Source organism: Sciurus carolinensis, chromosome 18 (genome assembly GCF_902686445.1).
Source record: "Sciurus carolinensis chromosome 18, mSciCar1.2, whole genome shotgun sequence".
Lineage (NCBI taxonomy): Eukaryota > Metazoa > Chordata > Mammalia > Rodentia > Sciuridae > Sciurus > Sciurus carolinensis.
In genome coordinates this window covers 39652329-39671843 of record NC_062230.1, presented here as the reverse complement: position 1 = coordinate 39671843, position 19515 = coordinate 39652329, and the positions used below count along the sequence as shown (strand labels likewise).

The 19515-nt window shown below is 44.3% G+C and overlaps 1 protein-coding gene and 1 pseudogene across 5 annotated transcripts in view; one reads left to right on the top strand and one right to left on the bottom strand.

Moving 5' to 3' along the window:
* Positions 1 to 18271, top strand: part of LOC124970803 (ATP-binding cassette sub-family A member 17-like) — a 114418-nt gene extending 96147 nt beyond the window's left edge. The window contains exons 22-30 of one of the 5 annotated variants that reach the window (XR_007106193.1): positions 915 to 1073; positions 2755 to 2933; positions 3289 to 3414; positions 4693 to 4887; positions 15171 to 15358; positions 16896 to 17066; positions 17266 to 17488; positions 17694 to 17767; positions 17918 to 17980. Coding sequence is in view for 4 of the 5 variants with exons in the window: in XM_047534405.1 (XP_047390361.1) it covers positions 915 to 1073; positions 2755 to 2933; positions 3289 to 3414; positions 4693 to 4887; positions 15171 to 15358; positions 16896 to 17066; positions 17298 to 17488; positions 17694 to 17767; positions 17918 to 18250 (1616 nt within the window). In the remaining variant the exon portion in view is untranslated. Of the gene's footprint in view, positions 1 to 914; positions 1074 to 2754; positions 2934 to 3288; positions 3415 to 4692; positions 4888 to 14119; positions 14239 to 15170; positions 15359 to 16895; positions 17067 to 17265; positions 17489 to 17693; positions 17768 to 17917 lie in introns of those variants that run through there. The other 4 variants (XM_047534405.1, XM_047534407.1, XM_047534408.1 and 1 more) reach the window with 4 other exon arrangements.
* Positions 7075 to 10726, bottom strand: LOC124970623 (E3 ubiquitin-protein ligase ARIH2-like; annotated as a pseudogene).
* Positions 18272 to 19515: the final 1244 nt, after the last annotated feature.

The following is a 19515-nucleotide window of genomic DNA, read 5'->3' as shown; positions in this document are numbered from 1 at the left end:
GCTCCACTGGTGGTTGGTGATCAGTTTGCTGACTGTTATCGGACGATCGGGAGGTGAACCTCCCGATGGCTAGAGAGGTGATGGATAGGAGTAAGGCAGGCGATGGACAGGCGAGAGGCAGGCAAATGGCAGATGATAGGCACCTGACAGTCACAAAGGACTCTTAGTAGTAGTTTTTATCTCCACAGCTGTAGAGGCAGGAACCATATCATTCTTATCTGTCTCTAGGATGTCACTCCAACTGCTGTGGAGCTGGTCTCTAGACCCCTCTCTATGTGGCCCCAGTTCACCTCAAACCCATTTCCCCCACCCTCCACTTTGTCATTGTGGCAGCCTTGCAGTCACTGACTTTCCCAGACATGCCGTGCTCTTTCTTATTCTCCTGAGTGAACAATTAGAGCAGAAGTGAAATGACAGACTGGGGGCTGGGTTACATGCCTGTAACCCCAGTGACTTGGGAGGCTGAGGCAGGAGGTTCACAACTTCGAGACCAGCCTAGGCAACTTAGCAATACCCTGTCTCAAAATAAAAAGTAAAATAAAATAAAAGGGGTTGGGGATATAACTCAGGAGAGAAAGTGACCCTGGGTTCAATTTTCAGTACCAAAAAAAAAAAAAAAAAAAAAAAAAAGAGAGAGAGAAAGAGAGAGAGAAGGAGAAAAAGGAGGAGGAGGAGGAAGAAGGTGGGGAGGTGGCAAAATGACATTTAAGGAACAGAGAAAAATACACATGGCTTGAAGACTGAATGATGACAGCACAGAGAGAAGGGAATCCAGGAGTCTGGGAAGGCCAGGCTTCTGGTCTGGAAGCCCAGGAGTCTGACAGTTGGGGCTGGAGAGGCTCACTGGGTTAGGTGAGATGGTGAGGATGTGCCCTTTTCTTCCTGAAAGTAATCAGTTTTCATTCCCTTTACAGAGTTGGGCTACACAGAAATCTCCAAGTCCTTGGATCATACATTTCTAATACTTCCAGGACACTGTCTGGGGATGGCTTTTTCCAACTTGTACTACAACTTTGAACTACAAAATTTTTGCAATGCCAAGAACCTGAGCCACATGGAATGTGAAGAAGTTTGTGAGTATTTAAATGGAATTTGTTAATTACATTTTTATTGAGATTAGTCACATAATATTCTCTCTTTTATATAAAATGGCATAGTGTTTGCATGTAACCTGTGAACATCCTCTCATGTACTTTATTCATGTATTTATTTTTTTGCACTGGGTTCTGAACCCAGAGGCACTTTGCCACTGAGCTATATCCCCAATCCTTTTTATTTTTTTTTTAAATTTTGAGACAGGGTCTCACTAAGTTGCTGAGACTGACCTTGAATTTGTGATTCTCTTGCCTCAGCCTCCAAGTGAGTAGGATTGCAGGTGTGTGCCACCATGCCTAGCCTCTCATGTACTTTAAATCACCACTAGATCATTCATAATACTGAAGACAGTGTAAATGTTATATAAATAGATGATATGCAGTACCATTTAGGGAATAATGACATAAAAGTCTGTATATGTTCAGTACAGATGCAGTTTTTCTTTCCTGAATATTTTTAGCTCATGATTGGTTAAATCCATGAATGCAGAGTCTGTAGATACAGAAGAGTGAGTTTACTATGCCATTTTATAAAAGATATTAAGCATTTGTAGATTTTGATGTTCAGGAGTAGTCCTGGAATCAATACCATACAGACATGAGGAATGACTGTAACCTGCATATGCACCAAAAAGAGATTAATTTGTTAATTGGTTAACAAACTATGGTATACATACATACAATATAAATTGGTGCAGGCATCAAAAAGAATTATTTTGATCTATGTGTCCTTATGTCATTAGTGTCCATTTTATATTATTAAATGAAACAAGTAAATTGGAGAAGATATTGCATGTCATTTCACTTTTATTTGAAAAGATAGTATCTAGGGCTAGGCACAGTGGTGCATGCCTGTGATCCCAGAGGCTCTGGTGGCTGAGGCAGGAAAATCACAAGTTCAAAGCCAGCCTTAGCAACTTAGGCCCTAAGCAACTTAGCAAGACCCTGTCTCAAAAATAAAAAATTAAAAGGGCTAGGGATGATGGCTCAGTGGTTAAGTGTCCTTGGGTTCAATCTCTGATACAAAAATAATAATAACAATATCTAGAAGATATAGAATAATTATGCACAAAACTATAACAATATACCTTTACTTTATACCTTTCTCACTTTCTAATAAGTATATATTTATTGTATAATTTTAAACTACATTCATTTAAAAGAAAAAATTTGAGGCAGATCAGATTGAAAAAGAGAGTAGAGGCTTCTGAATTTTTTGTTTTTTTTACATGAATGGTCAGTTGAAGTTGCGGGGGAATTATGATTAAAAGAAGAACCAGAGCTATCGTGTGGATAGGAGGTCTTTTATCTATTTTATTTTGTCTTATTTTTTTGGTGCTGGGGATTGAACCGAGGGCATCATACACACTAAATAGGCTCCATCACGGAGCTTCACCCCCGGTGCTTTTCCATTTTTATTGACAAAATTTGTGTGTTTATGGCACACAACATGAGAAAAGTCTTTCATTGCATGATTTTTACAAAACATGGGTCATAACCAAGAAAATAAAATATTCATGCTTGCCATTTGCTGGGATGTGGTAAGAGCACTGATGTGCTTTTAATATTTGTCCTAATGGGAAGTTGCCTACTATATGTACAGGTAAGGAACAGCTTTGGAGATTACCCAAAGTAATAACATCTCTTCATCCCATGTTAGCAGAAGGACATGTGATTCAAAAGAACATCTATGCCTGGGAGTCCCTTGGGATAGGGAAGTACCTGGCAGCCTTGGCTATCTCAGGACCTGTGTACATCATCCTGCTTTTTCTTGTTGAAACCAAGGTGTTCAGGAGACTGAAAGCGAGACTTTCTAACTTCTTCCTGAAGCAAAAGTTGGTGAGTTGGACTCTAAATACTCCAAGGACATTAAGGGCCTGGCTCATGAGCATCCTTCTTGTGTTCTATAACTGTCTTGATTCTCTGGATCAAACTAGAGATTAGCCCCTGTGGTTAGCCTCTGTGGTCCTTGGCAACATGCTAGTCACTGAAGTACTTTAAGAGCCAGCTTATCATCTAAGTATTAACAAGACCTTGGCTTCCTAGAACCAGTCACTTTGTGGAACACCCCTTCCCCAGTTATCAATGAACCTGACAGGGCTTCCCAGGAAGGATGTGGTCTTTGTGGTTCCCTTTGACCCTATCTCCTACCCTTGCAAACAGTTACATTTCTGTCCTTGTCTTGGGAATGTAGGCAGGGTTGCTCAAGTCAGCATCAGTGCCTGAAGACCAAGATGTAGAAGAAGAGGCAAAAACCATCAAGAATTATTTGGAAACATTGCGAAAGACAAATCCACTAGTTGTTAAAGAAGTGTCAAAGGTAAAGTCAGACTTGACTTTAGAAAGCCAAGATCTTGCTGGGGATGGGGGCACACTCCTGTAATCCCAGCAATTTGCAGGGCTGAGACAGGAGGATCACAAGTTCGAGGCCAGCCTCAGCAACTTAGTGAGGTCCTACACAACTTAGTGAGACCCTGTTTCAAAATAAAAAAATGAAAAGGTTGGCTCAGTGGTTAAGCTCCCTGGGTCCAATCCCCAGTACCAAAAAAAAAAAGAAAAAAAAGAAAGAAAGGAATAGAGGGAGGGAAGAAAGAAGGAAGGAAAGCTGAGATCTTTCAGGACTTCTACATGAGGAATCTGCCCATTGACAGACTCAAGGCCTGTCTGCAGTAACTGAGGAGCTCTGATGGAGATAGCTCGGATGTAGTTTCTCTGTTTGAGAATGGAGTACTTCTGAGTTTGTGCACTGAGAGACAGACTCTGCCCTCCACTGTCTCTTCTGTGGCCCCCTGAAAGACAGAAGGGCCTGGGATGAGAAGGGACCTCAACCATGAACCCTGAGAAGCAAGGAAGGGTGGAAGGTGGGACATGACTTATGGAACCTTTCCTGGAATGTATAAGACAACTGTGGAGGAGCCAAGGCCTGGAAAGGGAGCTCAGACCAAGCCTCCTTAGCCTTCCTGATAGACCCAGGGAGAATTTTTTTAAATATATATATTTAAAATGTATATATATATTATATATATATATATTATATATATATAATATATATATATAAAATAAATATATATATTTAAAATTTATATTCAAAATAAATATATATATTTTAATTGTAGGTGAACACAATATCTTTATTTTATTTATTTATCTTTATGTGGTGTTGAGGATGGAACCAGGGCCTCATGCATGCTAGGCAAGTGCTCTACCACTGAGCCACAACCCCAGCCCCCCAGGGAGAATTCTGAGAGATCTTCAAACATCTAGGAACTTTGTTGCGTTTCTCCCCCGATTTATTAGTCTTGTTTCCTATAGGTACAGATGGTTAAAATAATCCTCAGGCAACCATCCAAGGGATTTTGTTTGCTTCAGGGACAAAAGAAAAGGTTTATCTTAAGGGAATTGAGTTCTGGATATGCAGAGAATGGGAGGGGGAGGAGAGAAAGCCTTACTGAGCCTGCTGGGAGCAGTGGCTAAGAAAATGCAAGTCTGAGCCTGGGTGGTGAGAGGCCACCTGGGCCCCGAGGGCAGCTCAGACCTGCTGAGGATGGGTGGGCAGTGCCGCTGACTACTCACTTGTCTCCTGTCTCATGCATCTTAGGTCTACAACAAGAAGGTACCCCTGCTGGCTGTGAACAAGGTGTCCTTCACTGTTCAAGCTAAAGAATGTTTTGGCCTTCTTGGTATCAATGGAGCTGGAAAGACTTCCGTTTTCAAAATGCTGACAGGACAGAAGTCCATCACCAGTGGGAATGCATTTGTTAGGGGTCTTAGCATCAGCTCTGACCTAGGGAAGGTGGGTGCCTCCTAGAAACAAATTTGGGGAGTTGACCCAGGGTTTGGGGTCAGGGAACTGGAATAAGACTGGATCTCTGAGAAGTTCACTTTATCAGTTTCATCTGTGACTTCCAAATCCTTATCTGTGTACTGCACACTTCTCTGATCTCCAGACTAGGTGTTGCACCGCTTACTCAACATCATTCCTCCCCACCCCTGCATACCCCCATGTCCCGTACTAAAGCTCCCCTGCCCAGGGCTTCATGAATGTTAGGCAGTACCTCTGCCACTGAGCTGTGCCCCAGCCCTTTTTGTTTTGAAACAGGGTCTTGATAAATTGCCCAGACTGGCCTTGAATTGGTGAACCTCCTGCCTCAGCCTCCCAAGGACCTGGGATTACAGTCGTGCACCACTGCACGCAAGTACAACACCATCTCTTAAGTTCCCCTAGGTACTAGAAAGAGGTACTTTTCTCCTTCCCCTGTGCTTTCTGGAGAGTGAATGACACACATCTACCTGCCATTCAAGGCACCATTCAAGATGTTCTTGGTTCATGAATGCTCCCTCCCAAATAACCCTTGAAACTGTTCTCCCTGGACCTGTTCCTACTACACTCATCCAAGCTGAGGTGACTTCTGATTTTCTGTCAGTATCTTCCTTGACTTCTCTGGGCAGCATTTTGTACTGCTGGTCTTTTCCTCCTTTGTGCTCAAGCCTGCCTTTGCTCGTTAATACAGCTTCCCTCTCTCCTTGTTCTTCTTTCTCATACTCCTTTGGTCGATCCTTATCTGTTTCTGACCCATCAGGTTGCAGTGTTCCAGAGCTGCACCTGTAGTCCACTGTCCTCTTTCTAGACACACTGTCTGTACCTGGTCCTTTTTTTGGTCTGCCCCCATTACTGCTTGCTGATGTCTCCCAAGTTCCAAGTAGCCATGTCTTCAGCCTTACTCCAGTTCTGGGCCTTAGTTTGTGGGACTTCTTTGCTTCCATAAGTATGTGAGTCAACTCTCATAACCTTTCTGTGTATCTGTGTGTACCCATAAACCCTATGAATGAAGGAATAAGAGCTAGTGCACATACCTGTAATCCCAGCTACTGGGGAGGCTGAGGAAGGAGGATCACAAGGATCTTTTTAGTACTTCAATGCCAATTTATTTTTTTAAAGAGCTCTGTGTTATTATATGGTTTGACTGTTTAAAATACTTGTACAGTGTTTAAAAATTACATGGATTGAAATGATCTAATACAACTAATAGCTATTCAAAAAACAAACAAACAAAATTTCTTCCCTCCCAACAATCATCCAGGAAGAATTAAAAGTTCTGAAGAGTCTAATTCAACATTACCTCTACTCTGGTAGAAACAAAAAGAAAAAAAAAAAATCCCGAGTAGAAAATAGAAATTAAGAGGTGTGCTGCCAGTGTTGTTCAGGAACGGGGCCTTGGCTGTTGTCTGAGGTTGTGAAAGGCAGTCTGCAGCATGCAGTGTGAGCTGAGAAGCCCCATCTTCCTCTGCACAGTGGGTGCATGTCCCAACCTCAGTGTCATGGAACTCCTTCAGTAGGGTTCCTCTCTGCTGCTCTGCAGTGTGCATCTGGTTTGCCAAGTCTTCTCTGCCGTAGTTGCTGCATGTTTCACTTTTCTAGAGGTTTTCAACCTCTGAGCTTGCTGGTATTCAAGCAGCTTCGTCCTGGGGCCAGACTCCAGGTAGTATGCGTATGTGGAAGTATATCGCAAGACACACCAACACTTGGCCAAGAAGAGCTTGGCAGCATTCTGTATGTACTGCCAGTCTACCCAAGTCCCCAGATTGTTCATCACTCTCTCCTGAATTTTCTTCTGAATCCACTGGTATGTTGTGCCTCTAGCTGCATATAAGTTGTTGTTTTTTTTTTTTTTTTTTTTTTTTTTTTTGTGAGTGTGTGTGGTTTTTGCACCTCTCAAAATAGAACAAGTACTTTTTTTTTTTTTAATACTGGAGATTGAACCCAGGGGTACTTGACCACTGAGAAATATCCCCAGCTCTTTTTATTTTATTTATTTTTTTAATTTTGAGACAGGGCCTCACTAAGTTGTGAGGCTGGTTTTAAAAGAGATCCTCCTGCCTCAACCTCCCAAGCTTCTGGGATTACAAGCATGCACCACCACGCCCAGCCAAATACTTGTTGAAGACCTCCCTGGCCTGGGTTTGCAGACTGGTGAGAGCGTCAAGATTCTCCTTGAGTCTTCCAATCTCCTAGACACATCCAGAAGTTGTGTTTACATTTGGAGCATTGCCTGTGTTCACAGCCTCCATTCTTCTCAATGCAGATGTTGTGGGACAGTCTTTAGTGTGAGCACTAACAACGTAGTTGGCATTTCAGAGTCATCTGCTCACTTTGTGAACCATTTCCAGACGTGGCGCAGTCTGTGGGGTGTGACGCATCTGAGGACACTTGAAACAGAAGGCCTCATTGCACCAATGGCACTGCACTTCAGAGCTCTAGGTCCCTGTACCCAGATAGCCATGGGGCAGTCTGCCGCAGGGCACAACTGGAACTGGCAATGACCATCCACATGCTCCCTGAAGAGGTGGCACCTGTATTTGTTGCTCAGTTCTTACTTGGGAAGCAATGGGACACACAGTGGGGAGTGTATGGAGCGGACAGCCCTGAGCCAACAAGAGACTCCCATGCCCAACTGTCCACTTGACAATTATGAGCTGTGCTGCTCCCAATAGCCACAGCAGAGCTGGTGCTGACAGGCCAGAGACAGGAGGTTTCCTTCCACACAGACTGTATGCACGCTGAGGGGATTGGACTGTGGGACATGTTTTGATGGATTAGGCTGAACTTGCACCTGAATGAGTAGTTGAGAAGGATTGGATTCATCTGTCCAATATCTCTGAGACTGGCCAGTGCAAATAACTAGTATTAATTTAGCAACTGAATGAGGTGACTTTTAAGATAGAGGCTAAGCTGGTCATGTGCTTGCTGAGGGCACCCTCAGACTCCTTCAAGTCAAGCAACTGAACTGATACACCTCAGGATCAAAGGCATCAGCCCTCTGCCCTCCAGGTCACTGGCCACCCCCACACATAATAGTCCTTATGTCCTCAGGGTCCTTGTCCTCTTCCTCCTCCTCCTCCACACAGTTTGGGTCATAGTCCTCTTCATTGCTCTCAGGCCCCTGGCTATTCATGTCCACTGATATCTTAGCATCCAAATTATAAATCAGGATATAAGTTGCTTTTTCTCCCTCCCCGCCCATTTTACTGCTTTCTCAAATCCATTACCATTTTGTCTTCTACACTTTCTGAAGACCTTCCTGGCAGCTGTCAAACATTGTGTCATATGATTTCCATCAGGAGTCACAGCCCCGCAACCAGGATCCAGACAGGCCAGAGCAGGTCAGGCCAGGCCACAAGAACGGACTGAGGTGTAGTGCTGGCAGAGCAGGGCCTGTACTACTTCCTCTGACCAGATCACAAGTTCGAGGTCAGCCCTGGCAAGTTAGCGAACTGGGATTGTAGCTCAGTGGTAGAGGGCCACTGGGTTCAATTCCCAGTACCAAAACCAAACATCAACAACAAAAACAAACAATTAAAGAAAAGTTAATGGCTAAAACTCTCCAAACATTTTGAAAGACATCATATTACAAATAAAGGAATCCCTATTAACCCTAAGCAGGATAAATTAAAATAAATAAGTCCCTAGTAACATGATAGTAAAACTACTGAAAACTAAACACAAAAAGAACATCTTCAAAGGACCCAGAGACCAGCCCTCAGCTTTAAGGAGGGGATATGACATAGGTGGGAGTGACGACTCCAGGGAACCGCTGCAGTATAGCTACCCCAGGAATGGCTTTCGTGTGTGTGAATTTGAGACTTGTGTAAGTGTGATTTCAAACTATAATTCATGTTATAAATCACACTTGAGCAATTTTTGTTGTTTGCTTTTGCTTTTTTTTGTAAAGTGCAATTTTCCTGGTACAAAATGTTCATATTTAATTACACACAGTTTTAAAATCACAATGAAGGGCTGGGGTTGTGACTCAGTGGTAGAGCACTTGCCTAGCATGTGTGAGGCATTGGATTCGAGTCTCAGCACCACACATAAATAAATAAAATAAGTGTCCATCAACAACTAAAATTACATATATATATATATGTTTAAAAATAATTTATAAAATAAAATCACTATTGAAGATATGAGAAATATTTGGCTGTTGTACAATGCAACAGATCTATAGCCCTTTCAAGTCATGTTATGTTTGAATTTGGGGCTGGGACAGGGAGAGTAGCAGCTGTGTCAGCTAAGTGCTCAAACACGTAGATGATTATGGAGATAATTTCAAAATCTTACAAACCTGAACATCTGAAGAGTCATGGAAAACTATCTTAATGTTCTTGGTTAAGGATTGGCATCGTTGATAAAGCTACTCCTGTCCTTTACTGTATTTCAGGATGTTCTCTTCTTGTTGCCATGAGTGTTGTAGGTAACATTCATAAGAACATTAATTTGGGGCTAAAATGCCTTGAATCTTTGCACCTCTTTTGTAAGTCCTTACATTTTTTATTCCTTATTAGAGCTTTATAGTCATACCTAGTAGGTGGTTCATCCTGACAAACTCCTACATGCATGGCATTCAATTTCAGTTCATGGTCCTGCTCTTTCCCTCCCCCTTTTACTTCCCATCCTCCTTCCCCTTTCCCATTCTCCTTCTACTAGACTTCCTCTCACTCATCCATTAATTTATATTTGATCAGTTCTTTCTACCTATACATAAAGGTGAAATTCCCTTTTGTACATATATACACATAACATGACTTTTAAAAATTCATTCTGCATTGCCTCCACTAAGTCCTTAGGCTTAATTATAGTAGGAAATTGCCCCTTTGTTGCTAACAGGATTGGCTGGGATTGCTGCTATTTCTAGTAAGATATTCTGAATTCCATTTTATCAATAAAATTTGATTTAACAAACAAGATGGAGGAAAGACCCAGAGATAAAAGATGGGTCATGTTCACAAGCACAGCAGTTAAACTGGCAGCTGATTTGTGAATGAAGCAAGAGGCCAAAAGACAGGAGTGGTGTAGGAAATAATCTACCTGAAATAATCTACACAATAAGACTATACTGTAAAAGAAAATATAGCCAGGCACAGAGGCACATACCTGTAAACTCAGTGACTCAGGAAGCCAAGGCAGGAGGACTGCCAAATTTGAGGCCAGCCCTAGCAACTCAGGGAGGCCCTAAGCAACTTAGTGAGACTCTATCTTAAAATAAAAAATAAAAAGGACTGGGGATGTGGCACAATGGTAAAGCACTGCTGGGTTCAATTCCCAGTATCCTTACTGCCCCCAAAAGAAAATATGTTTTGGCTTGGGAATGTAACTCAGTGGTAGAGTGTTGCTTAGCATGTGTGAGACCCTTGGTTCAGTCCCCAGCACTGAAAAAGAAAAGGATCTTTTCTTTTTTTTTTTTTTTTGCAGTGCTGGGGATCGAACCCAGAGTCTTGTGCTTGCAAGGCAAGCACTCTACTGACTGAGCTATCTCCCCAGCCCGAAAAGGATATTTTCTAAGAACACTTTCAGGTAAATTAAACCTGAGAGTTTGTCATCAACAGATGTAGGCAAAAGGAAGTAATAAAGAGTAGATTTCAGGAAGAGAGAAAATGATCTGGAAGGAGATCAGAGATACAGAGTGGTTCAAATAAACTAATGGAAAAGGTAAATGTGTGAATTTTGATGAGACTAAAATAATGATGTTTTATGAGATTTAAAATACATTTAAATATCTCAGCATCTGGTCATTGATGTTCTTTTACCATTATTCACATGGTCCTTATATCTACCCTACTGGACTTTCTGCCATACCCGTTACTGGGTAGTCCAGTCCTTGAAAGTGATTTGTGAGATTTGGACAGAGACTGAGAAACACACAGAAAAAGCACTATCCAGGTAGGATTAGAGGCTTCCCACTTAACACTGTTTCCATGTAATCTTAGGTGTCTCTACTGTGGATTCCCATATTTACTTGGGACTACTCTGAGGGCTTATTTGTTTGTTTTTTGTACTGGGGATTGAACTCAGGGGCACTTGATCACTGAGCCACATCCCCAGCTGTATTTTGTATTTTATTTAGAGACAGGGTCTCACTGAGTTACTTAGCACCTCGCTTTTCCTGAGGCTGGCTTTGAACTTGTGATCCTCTTGCCTCAGCCTCCTGAGACACTGGAATTATAGGCATTTGCCACTGCACTTGGCTCCGAATTTTCTCCCATCAACTTAGCTTGTATCAGAAATGTGGGCATGTAAGTGAAAAATGCATTACTTCTACCTTAGGGTTAGGAATAGTATACCAGGAAATCAAAGCTTGTTGAAACCTGTTTTGTGTTTTTGGTTGGAGTCAACTTTTCTAAGTGAATATACTTTTTATCCTCTTATGTGTGTGTTTGTACGTCAATAAATAAAAGATACACACCAAAATTTTTAGCATAAAAAATAAATTACATATAGAATTAAAATACATGAAATGTTTTAAGTCAGAAGGAGATAAATCAAGTTAAAGCATTTTAAGGTCCTTTCCATGCTTATGAATAAAGTTCCAATAATATTATCCATTGTTAAGCCAAGGATGCATGTTTTATCTTTTAAAAAGACATGCAACAGATAGGGGGAAATAAGTATGTACCTTCTAAGATACTAAAGGAGGGAAAAATAGAAAAATGAAAAAATAATATGATAGAAGATAAGAATAAAGCAGGAGAAGGGAAGATAGGACATATGGCACAAATAGGTTGCTCTGAACAAGATGGCAGATTTAAATCCATATATTTCAGTAATTGCTAAAGACTTTATAAGATAAAATTTATCAGCGAGGATACTCAAAACGTTAAACCTAGAGTTATCATATGACTCCTAGGAATATACCCTAAATGAACCACACAAAAACCTTGTATAAGAATGTTCAGAGAAGCATTATTCATAGTAGCCAATGTGGAAACAACCCAAGTGTTGATCAACAGATAAATGGATGACCATCCTGGGGCCTACCCATGTAACGGGATATTATTCATTCACAAAAAAAAGAATAGAAGTCTGACATAGGCTACCACCTGAGCAAACCTAGGAAATGCTCAGTGCAAGAAGTCTCATGTGAAAGACCACATATGCACGATTCCATTCACATGCGACATCCAGAACAGGCAGAACCATGGAGACAGAAGTCAAGTAGTGTTGCTGGGGGTTGAGGGTGTCGAGGGGGACGGGAAGTAACTGCTTGTGGGTACAGGGTTCCTCCTAGGTGTGATAAAATGATAAAAGTGAATTGTGATGATACATGGTGCAACTCAGAATATGCTAAAAACAACTGTTGAATTGTGCGCTTGAACGAAGTGTATGCTGTGGGGGTGTACCTCAGTAAGTTGTCCTTAAAAAAAAAAGAAAGCGAAGAGTCTGGAGTCGTGGCTCAGTGGTGGAGCACTTGCCTACAGCGTGTGAGGCACTGGGTTTGCTCCTCAGCACCACGTACAGATAAATAAACGAAACAAAGGTATTGAGTCCATCTACAACTAAAAATAATATTTTAAATAAGAAGAAAGGAAATGAGGGAAGGAAGGAGGAAGGGAGGAAAAAGGGAAAAATGGCAAGGGCAGGTGGTCCTGGGCCAGCTCTTCACCTGGCTATAATGTCATCAGTCACCATTCAGTGGCATTTACTGTCACCCTTATAGAATAAGACAGGAACCTGTTCCACAAACTCAAGAGACATAAGAAATGTCACGTTTCTGTATACTATTTAAAATCAAATGACATCTGCCTGTAAGAACTTCCTCCTGCTTATTTGATGAGAAATTGAATTTCAGTCTTCCTGGAACCCATCTGCACATTATCTCCTCCTGACAGTTTGTGAAAATTCATAGTTGGAAATATGGAATTTAATATATTTAAAGTGATTCTCCCTATTCTGTTTTCTCCTAGGAATCTCACATGAACTAATCTCATTAGCAAATTCTAACAAGGCCATATCCTTGCTCTCTTCCTCTGTAAAACTCTTCTGTGTAGTATTTTTAAGTATTCTTGGAATTCTCTAAAACACACTCTCAGCACTGGGAGTGTAGCTCAGTGGTAGAGTGCGTGCCTAACTTGCCCAAGGCCCTGGGTTTGATCCACAGCACCAGGGGAAACAAACAAAAAGTAACATTTTCATCAGAATCTTCTGGTTTTCAAAAAATCAGAAGCACCTTCTTCTTAGACTCCACATTGCATTTATGATGTCAGAGTCACTTCTTCAGGATTACTGGGCTCCAGTGTGGGATTGACCTTGGTGGAGGGGCCTCTACATGCTGAACAGGGCTCCCTTAGCATCCAAAGGCACCAGGGATGAGCTACCCAAGGCAACAGATGTAGATTTCATTCCAAATTCAGGTGTGTAAGAAATGATACATAGCTTCATTTTTTTTTAATTTAAAAGGCATTTTCATGCCTTCTATTCCAAAACTGGTTCAAGAAGTAGAAAACTGGGCTGGGGTTGTAGCTCAGTGGTAGAGCACGTGCCTAGCATGTGTGAGGAACTGGTTTTTGAATCTCAGCACCACACTAAATAAATGAATAAATTTAAAAATAAAGGTATTGTGTCCGTCCTCAACCAAAGCGGAAGGAGAAGGAGGAGGAAGAAGAAGGAAAGGAGGAGGAGGAGGAAACTTATATAGTCCAAAACTGTAGATAAAATTGAAACGAAGTCCAGAGATATACTCTGAGGCTAAAAGGGACCAATAAATAAGCCCAATAACTATCACAGCTCATTTCCTTCTTGAATAACCATCCCAAAGCATGGAATTAGGTGGGATGCACACAACTAGGAGTGAAGAAAGCAGTCACTGACAACAGCCAGAATGAACCCCAGCCAGCTTCCCGGAGGAACACAACATCCTGAGATGTCAGCAGTAAAAACGCAGAAGAATATTGAAAGGATAAAAAGGATGATCGAGTCAGATATATCCCAGAAATGGAGTTAAGGTCCACAGTATAAAACCCACCATCATCAATCATTGCCTTAAGAGGAGAAAAATAGTTCAGTTGATACTGAAAAGGGAATTTGAAAAAAAACTCAGTACTTGCTCATGATTTTAAAAAATTCTTAGCAAACTATAAAAATAGAGGAAACATTAAATTAAAATAACTTGATAAAGGCAGTTTACCATAAATCCTTACATAAATACCAGGAACATTCTCATTAGAATCATTGGTGCCTTTCTTCTCAGCAGTTGCCTTAGGCCTCGGGACATCATCTTGGGAGAAGCCCCATCCTGAGAACCAAACCTGACCCTTAGTTGTGTGAATCCTTACTACATTACTCCTCCATGACAGCCTTCTCCTGTCCCTGGAAGTTGCTGACCCTCCAGGTGATTTCCTATTCAAACCCTGACAAATTCATTCGCGCTGCTCCATCACCAGGCCATGCTACCCAGGGTCACACAAGTGCTTGAGTGGAAAGGAGGAAAGAAGAGAGAAAAAACATTGGCTATTTTTAAAAAATGGTATCCCACTCTCCAACATCTACCACAAGGGAGCATAGACCAGGGTGGTGAACTGCAAGTTTATAGTGGCAAAAGGTAGAAATATATGTGCCTTAATTTTTCAAACAGCTAAATAAAATTTACAAACCTTCCCTGGATGACTAAATAGTAGTTAAACTGAGTGGGGGAGGTCTGAATGTGCTGACCTAGGAGGAGCTTAATACATAATGTAGAGTTAGAAAAGCATATTGCGTGCATGCTTGTAATCCCAGCAACTGGGGAAGCTGAGGCAAGAGGACCACAAATTCAAAGCCAGCCTGAGTAACTTAGCCAGAACTTGTCTCAAAATAAAAAGTAAATAGGACTGGGGATGTAGCTTGGTGATAAAGTGCCCCTGGGTTTAAGCCCCAGCACTGGAAAAGAGAGAAAGAGAGAGAAGTGAGGAGAGGGAGAGAAGAAGAAGAGGAGGAAGAAGAGGAGAAGGAAAAAAGAGGAGAAAAGGGGAGAGGAGGAGGGTAGCAAAGAAAGAAAGAAGCATGTTACAGGGTGTTAAATATGGAATGATCCTGTTTGGCCAGAGCCCACATTAACACAGAAGTCTGGAGAATGCACACCAACTCGACCACATGTTGCCAGGACAGGACCACAGATGAGACTCCAGGAGTCTCACATCTCCACGTGGCACACTGGGTAATGGTGGGGAGAAGCTGATTCAGGTGCTGCATGGTTGGAGGCAAGGGAACCTGGGGGAAGAGGCTTCCCTGGGACATGCCTTCCTCTTGGCTGTGTTCTGACTCAGGTCCGGCAGTGGATCGGGTACTGTCCTCAGTTTGATGCCCTGCTGAGCTTCATGACGGGCCGAGAGACGCTGGTCATGTATGCCCGGATCCGGGGCATCCCGGAACGCCACATCCGTTCCTGTGTGGAGCAGATTCTTGAAGACTTAGTCATGTTCATGTATGCAGACAAGCTGGTAAAGACTTACAGGTGAGATCTGGGGCTAACCTCCACCTCTCCATCTCCAGTTACAAGATGAGCTAGATGAGCTCTGGTCTTCTCAGTACTGGAGTGTGGTGCTGAGCCCATCAGCTCAGGCATGGGGTAGGTAGCTGTACAGTCCATTCCACGGTGTGTATTTCAGGGGGTGGTGGCTGAAGGTGGCTTTTGTCCCCTGTAGGAAGGGTCAATGTCCTGGGGTACTCAAGGCACCACACTCAGCCCAGCATGATGGTGAACACCTATAATCCCTGCAGCTTGGGAGGCTGAGGCAGGAGGATCATGAGTTCAAGGCCAGCCTTAGCAACTTAGTGAGGCCCTAAGCAACTCAGAGAGACCCTGCCTCTAAATAAAATACCAAAAAGAGCTGGGGATGGGACTCAATGGTTAAGTGCCCTGGATTCAATCCCCAGTACCAAAAATGAAAAGTAAAAGAAACAAAGACATCACACTCCATTGGTTCTGAATTCCAGAGATTATAAGGCCAGCCCAGGCCCAAGGCAGTTCTTGTGACTGAGAATAGACAGATGGCACCATGTATGTTCTTGTCCCAAAAGGGTAAACCAATCTTTCTTCCATCTCCTTCATGATAGGCTTCCTGTTTTGGGGAGATTTACATTTTTTTTTTAATTTTATTTGTAGTTGTAGGTGGACAGCATGCCTTTATTTTATTATTTTATTTTTATGTGGTACTGAGGATCAAACCCAGGGCCTCACACATGCTAGATAAGTGCTCTGCCACTGAGCCCCAGCCCCAGCCCTAGATTTACATTTTAAGCCCACAGTTACATCATCCCGGTATGTCTGGTTCTGCTGAGGAGCCTCAGGTTTCTGTTACCAGTGATAGAACCCCAACTCCAGGTAGCTTAAACACAGCCAGACACACACTGTCCAAGCCCAGAACACCACTCCCCTCATGTGGTGTGCCGAGTCCCTGAAGGCACACGGCAGTACTGCACACCTGGTCATGTGTGCCAGGGATCAGATGATGATGTCCTTTGCTCTTCCCTCTGTTGGTTTGAGTTTCAAACAGCTTTTCATATTTTCTTGCATCTTTTTTTTTTTTTTTTTTTTTTTTTTGTGGTGCTGGGGATTGAACCCAGGGCCTTGTGCTTGCAAGGCAAGCACTCTACCGACTGAGCTATCTCCCTAGCCCATTTTCTTGCATCTTTTGACAATCGAATTAATTTACATTTGCAAAGTTTAGAATAGTGCCTTGCATATAGTAAATGGTATGAGTTAAATAAAAGTTAGCTATGCCCTTCCTCTCTGATTAAGAAGGTACCCCCCCAACATCCATAGTCCATCAAAGAAGATTCATTGACCATGTGCTCACCCAGGACTGATCCTTGTGTCCAGGGAATGGTTTAGATCCTCTGTAGACAGCCCAAGCCACAACTCAATTGGGGAGAAGGTGGTGAGGCTGTGTTTCTGAAAGTCCCACCTGGGATGTAGACATCCCCAGAGAAAGAAAGGGGTGGGTGTCGAACCAGCAGGATTCTCCACCCCACCACCCCTCCCCCTGCAGCGGTGGTAACAAGCGAAAACTCAGCACCGCTATCGCCCTCATCGGAGATCCTGCGGTCATCTTCCTGGATGAGCCGTCCACTGGCATGGACCCTGTGGCCCGGCGCCTGCTCTGGGACACCGTGGCCCGGGCCCGCGAGTCTGGCAAGGCCATTGTCATCACCTCCCACAGGTAGAGCCTGGGTCTCTGGGGGTCAGTGGAGGAGCTGGAATGGGTGGCCAGGAGGAGCCGGGTGAGCAGACCACCTGTGAGCAGCTTTCACAGAGTGGCCACACTCAGCATGGGAATCAGGAGCAGCCTGATCTGGGCACGGACACCCTTCTGTCTACACAAGTCTTTCACACCCAGGGTGGGCCTCTGCCTCCCCCAGCCCTGTCTCAGGCCTCTACTCCCTGTCCTCAGCATGGAGGAGTGTGAGGCCTTGTGCACCCGGCTGGCCATCATGGTGCAGGGTCAGTTCAAGTGCCTGGGAAGCCCACAGCACCTCAAGAGCAAGTTTGGCAGCGGCTACTCTCTGCGGGTCAAAGTCCGAAGTGAAGGGCAGCAGGAAGCACTGAAGGAGTTCAAGGCGTTTGTGGACCTGACTTTTCCAGGTGTGTGCTGACCCTGGCCGCCCCCACCGGGTGGTCCCAGGCCCCCTCTGGACCTCTGTGAGTCGATGCACAGAGTCTGTGCCTCACCCCTGTCAAGTCCCACCTCCTGACCCCGAGGATGAAGACCACAGTCCTGTGCACCTAGGCTGACCTCCCTGGCCCTCCAGCCGGGACCTCACGGGAACATGGTCTCTCCTTTGTGCAGGCAGTGTCTTAGAAGATGAGCACCAAGGCATGGTCCACTACCACCTGCCTGGCGGCGACCTCAGCTGGGGAAAGGTGAGCTCACCTTGGAGCAGAGAACTGAGCTCCGCCTTGAAGCCCAGAGTCTTTCTCCGCTCTCTGCATGTTCCCCTTCCCAGCCCCACTGTGTACATCATACCACCCGTGGTGGGCCTGTCCACAGCAGCTGCCGTCCCCCTTTCTAAGGTGTTTGGCATTCTGGAGCAAGCCAAGAAGAAGTACTCATTGGAGGACTACTCGGTCAACCAGGTCTCCCTGGAGGACATCTTCCTGAACTTCGCCAGCCCTGTGCCCCCTACTCAAGGAGCAATCCAACAAGAGCAAGCAGAGCCAGCCCACTCTTCATCTCCCGCACTGCCTCCCCGTCAGCCTCCCTCACCTCCTCCTCCTAAGCCTCCTTCACCGTATCCCTCTCAGCCTCTCTTGCCTTCGTTGTCTCCTCCTTCTCAGCCTCCCCCCCAGCCTCCCTCACCTCCCTCTCACTTGCCCTCACTGGCTCCCTCAGAGCCAGTCCTATAATAAAGATCCTAGTTTGCCTTAGCTATCGTGTGCACTGCCTGCCACAGCCACCAGGAGCTGCAAAGGCAGCCCAAGCCCAGCGGATTCAGCATGGGGCTCTCCCCAGACTGCAGTGCGCAGAGCAGAGGTGGGCAGTAGCTTCAGAGGCCTGGTAGAGAACCCAGGAGCATCTCAGTGACAAGGACTACCCAAATCCCATATGGGTGACCTGTGATCTCCTAGAGACCTAGCCTTAGAAGCAACCTCCAAGGAACCTGGTTACTATTTACTGCTTACTGTGGTGCTGGGGATTAAACCCAGTGCCTGGCACATGCTAGGCAAGCAGTCAGCCACTGAGCCACGTCCCTAGCCCCTGAGGAGCACCTCGTGTACCCTCTGGAAAGGCAGTGGCCCCAGGGGTCACACAGTAGCCACCATGGTCCTGCTTGATACCAGCTCTGTCCTCAGTGCTCTGCAGCACCCTGTCATTTGACTGCACCCCTCATAGCCCAGGTACAGTGCCCTTGCTCAGGACTGAAGGCACAGTTTACCCAAGTCTTTGCCCTCCCTTCTCCAGAATCCCCTTCCCAGACAGGTGGCCTCTGCAGCACACCTCCTCACAGGTATACCATACCACCTGCATGCGTCCCGAGGCCCCGGGTGCAGTTAGGATGACTGCTATCTGCAAAGTCAGAGGCAAGGTTTGAATGGATGCAAAGGGTAGTCCATACAGGTGTACACAGACTCCCGGGCCAACAGATGGAGCCAGACATGGGAGAGAAGGGTTGAGTACTGACAAGAACTGGGCGGGCTTCCCATGTGACACTGCCTCCAGGTGGAACCTGGAGAGTCATGAACTCTGAATTCAAATCTGGCCTCCCAGGTTGTGATGATGATATTTTCCTTAAGATAGGAGGCAACAATGTCTCATCACTTTTGCTAACCTAAGTTATAATTTTTCAATAAATATTTGGATGTGTGGGCATTTATTTATTCTCTTCCCTGCTTCTGCAAATGTTTTGAGTGAGTCTTCATGTGACCCTACATCAACCTGTGAAGTAGACTTGCTTATTGCCCCTTTTCTCAAATGTGAAAACTGAGACCTAAAGATGTGCAGTAATGTTCCAGCATCTCATGCCAAGATTCAACTCGGGCAGAATTCTCATTGTGGGATTCCCAACTAGCAGCAGCAGCAGCAGCAGCTGGAAGCTTATTTGAAATGTAGGTTCTTGGGGATGTGGATGTAGCTCAATGGTATTGGGCCCCACCCCAGACCTGCTGAATTG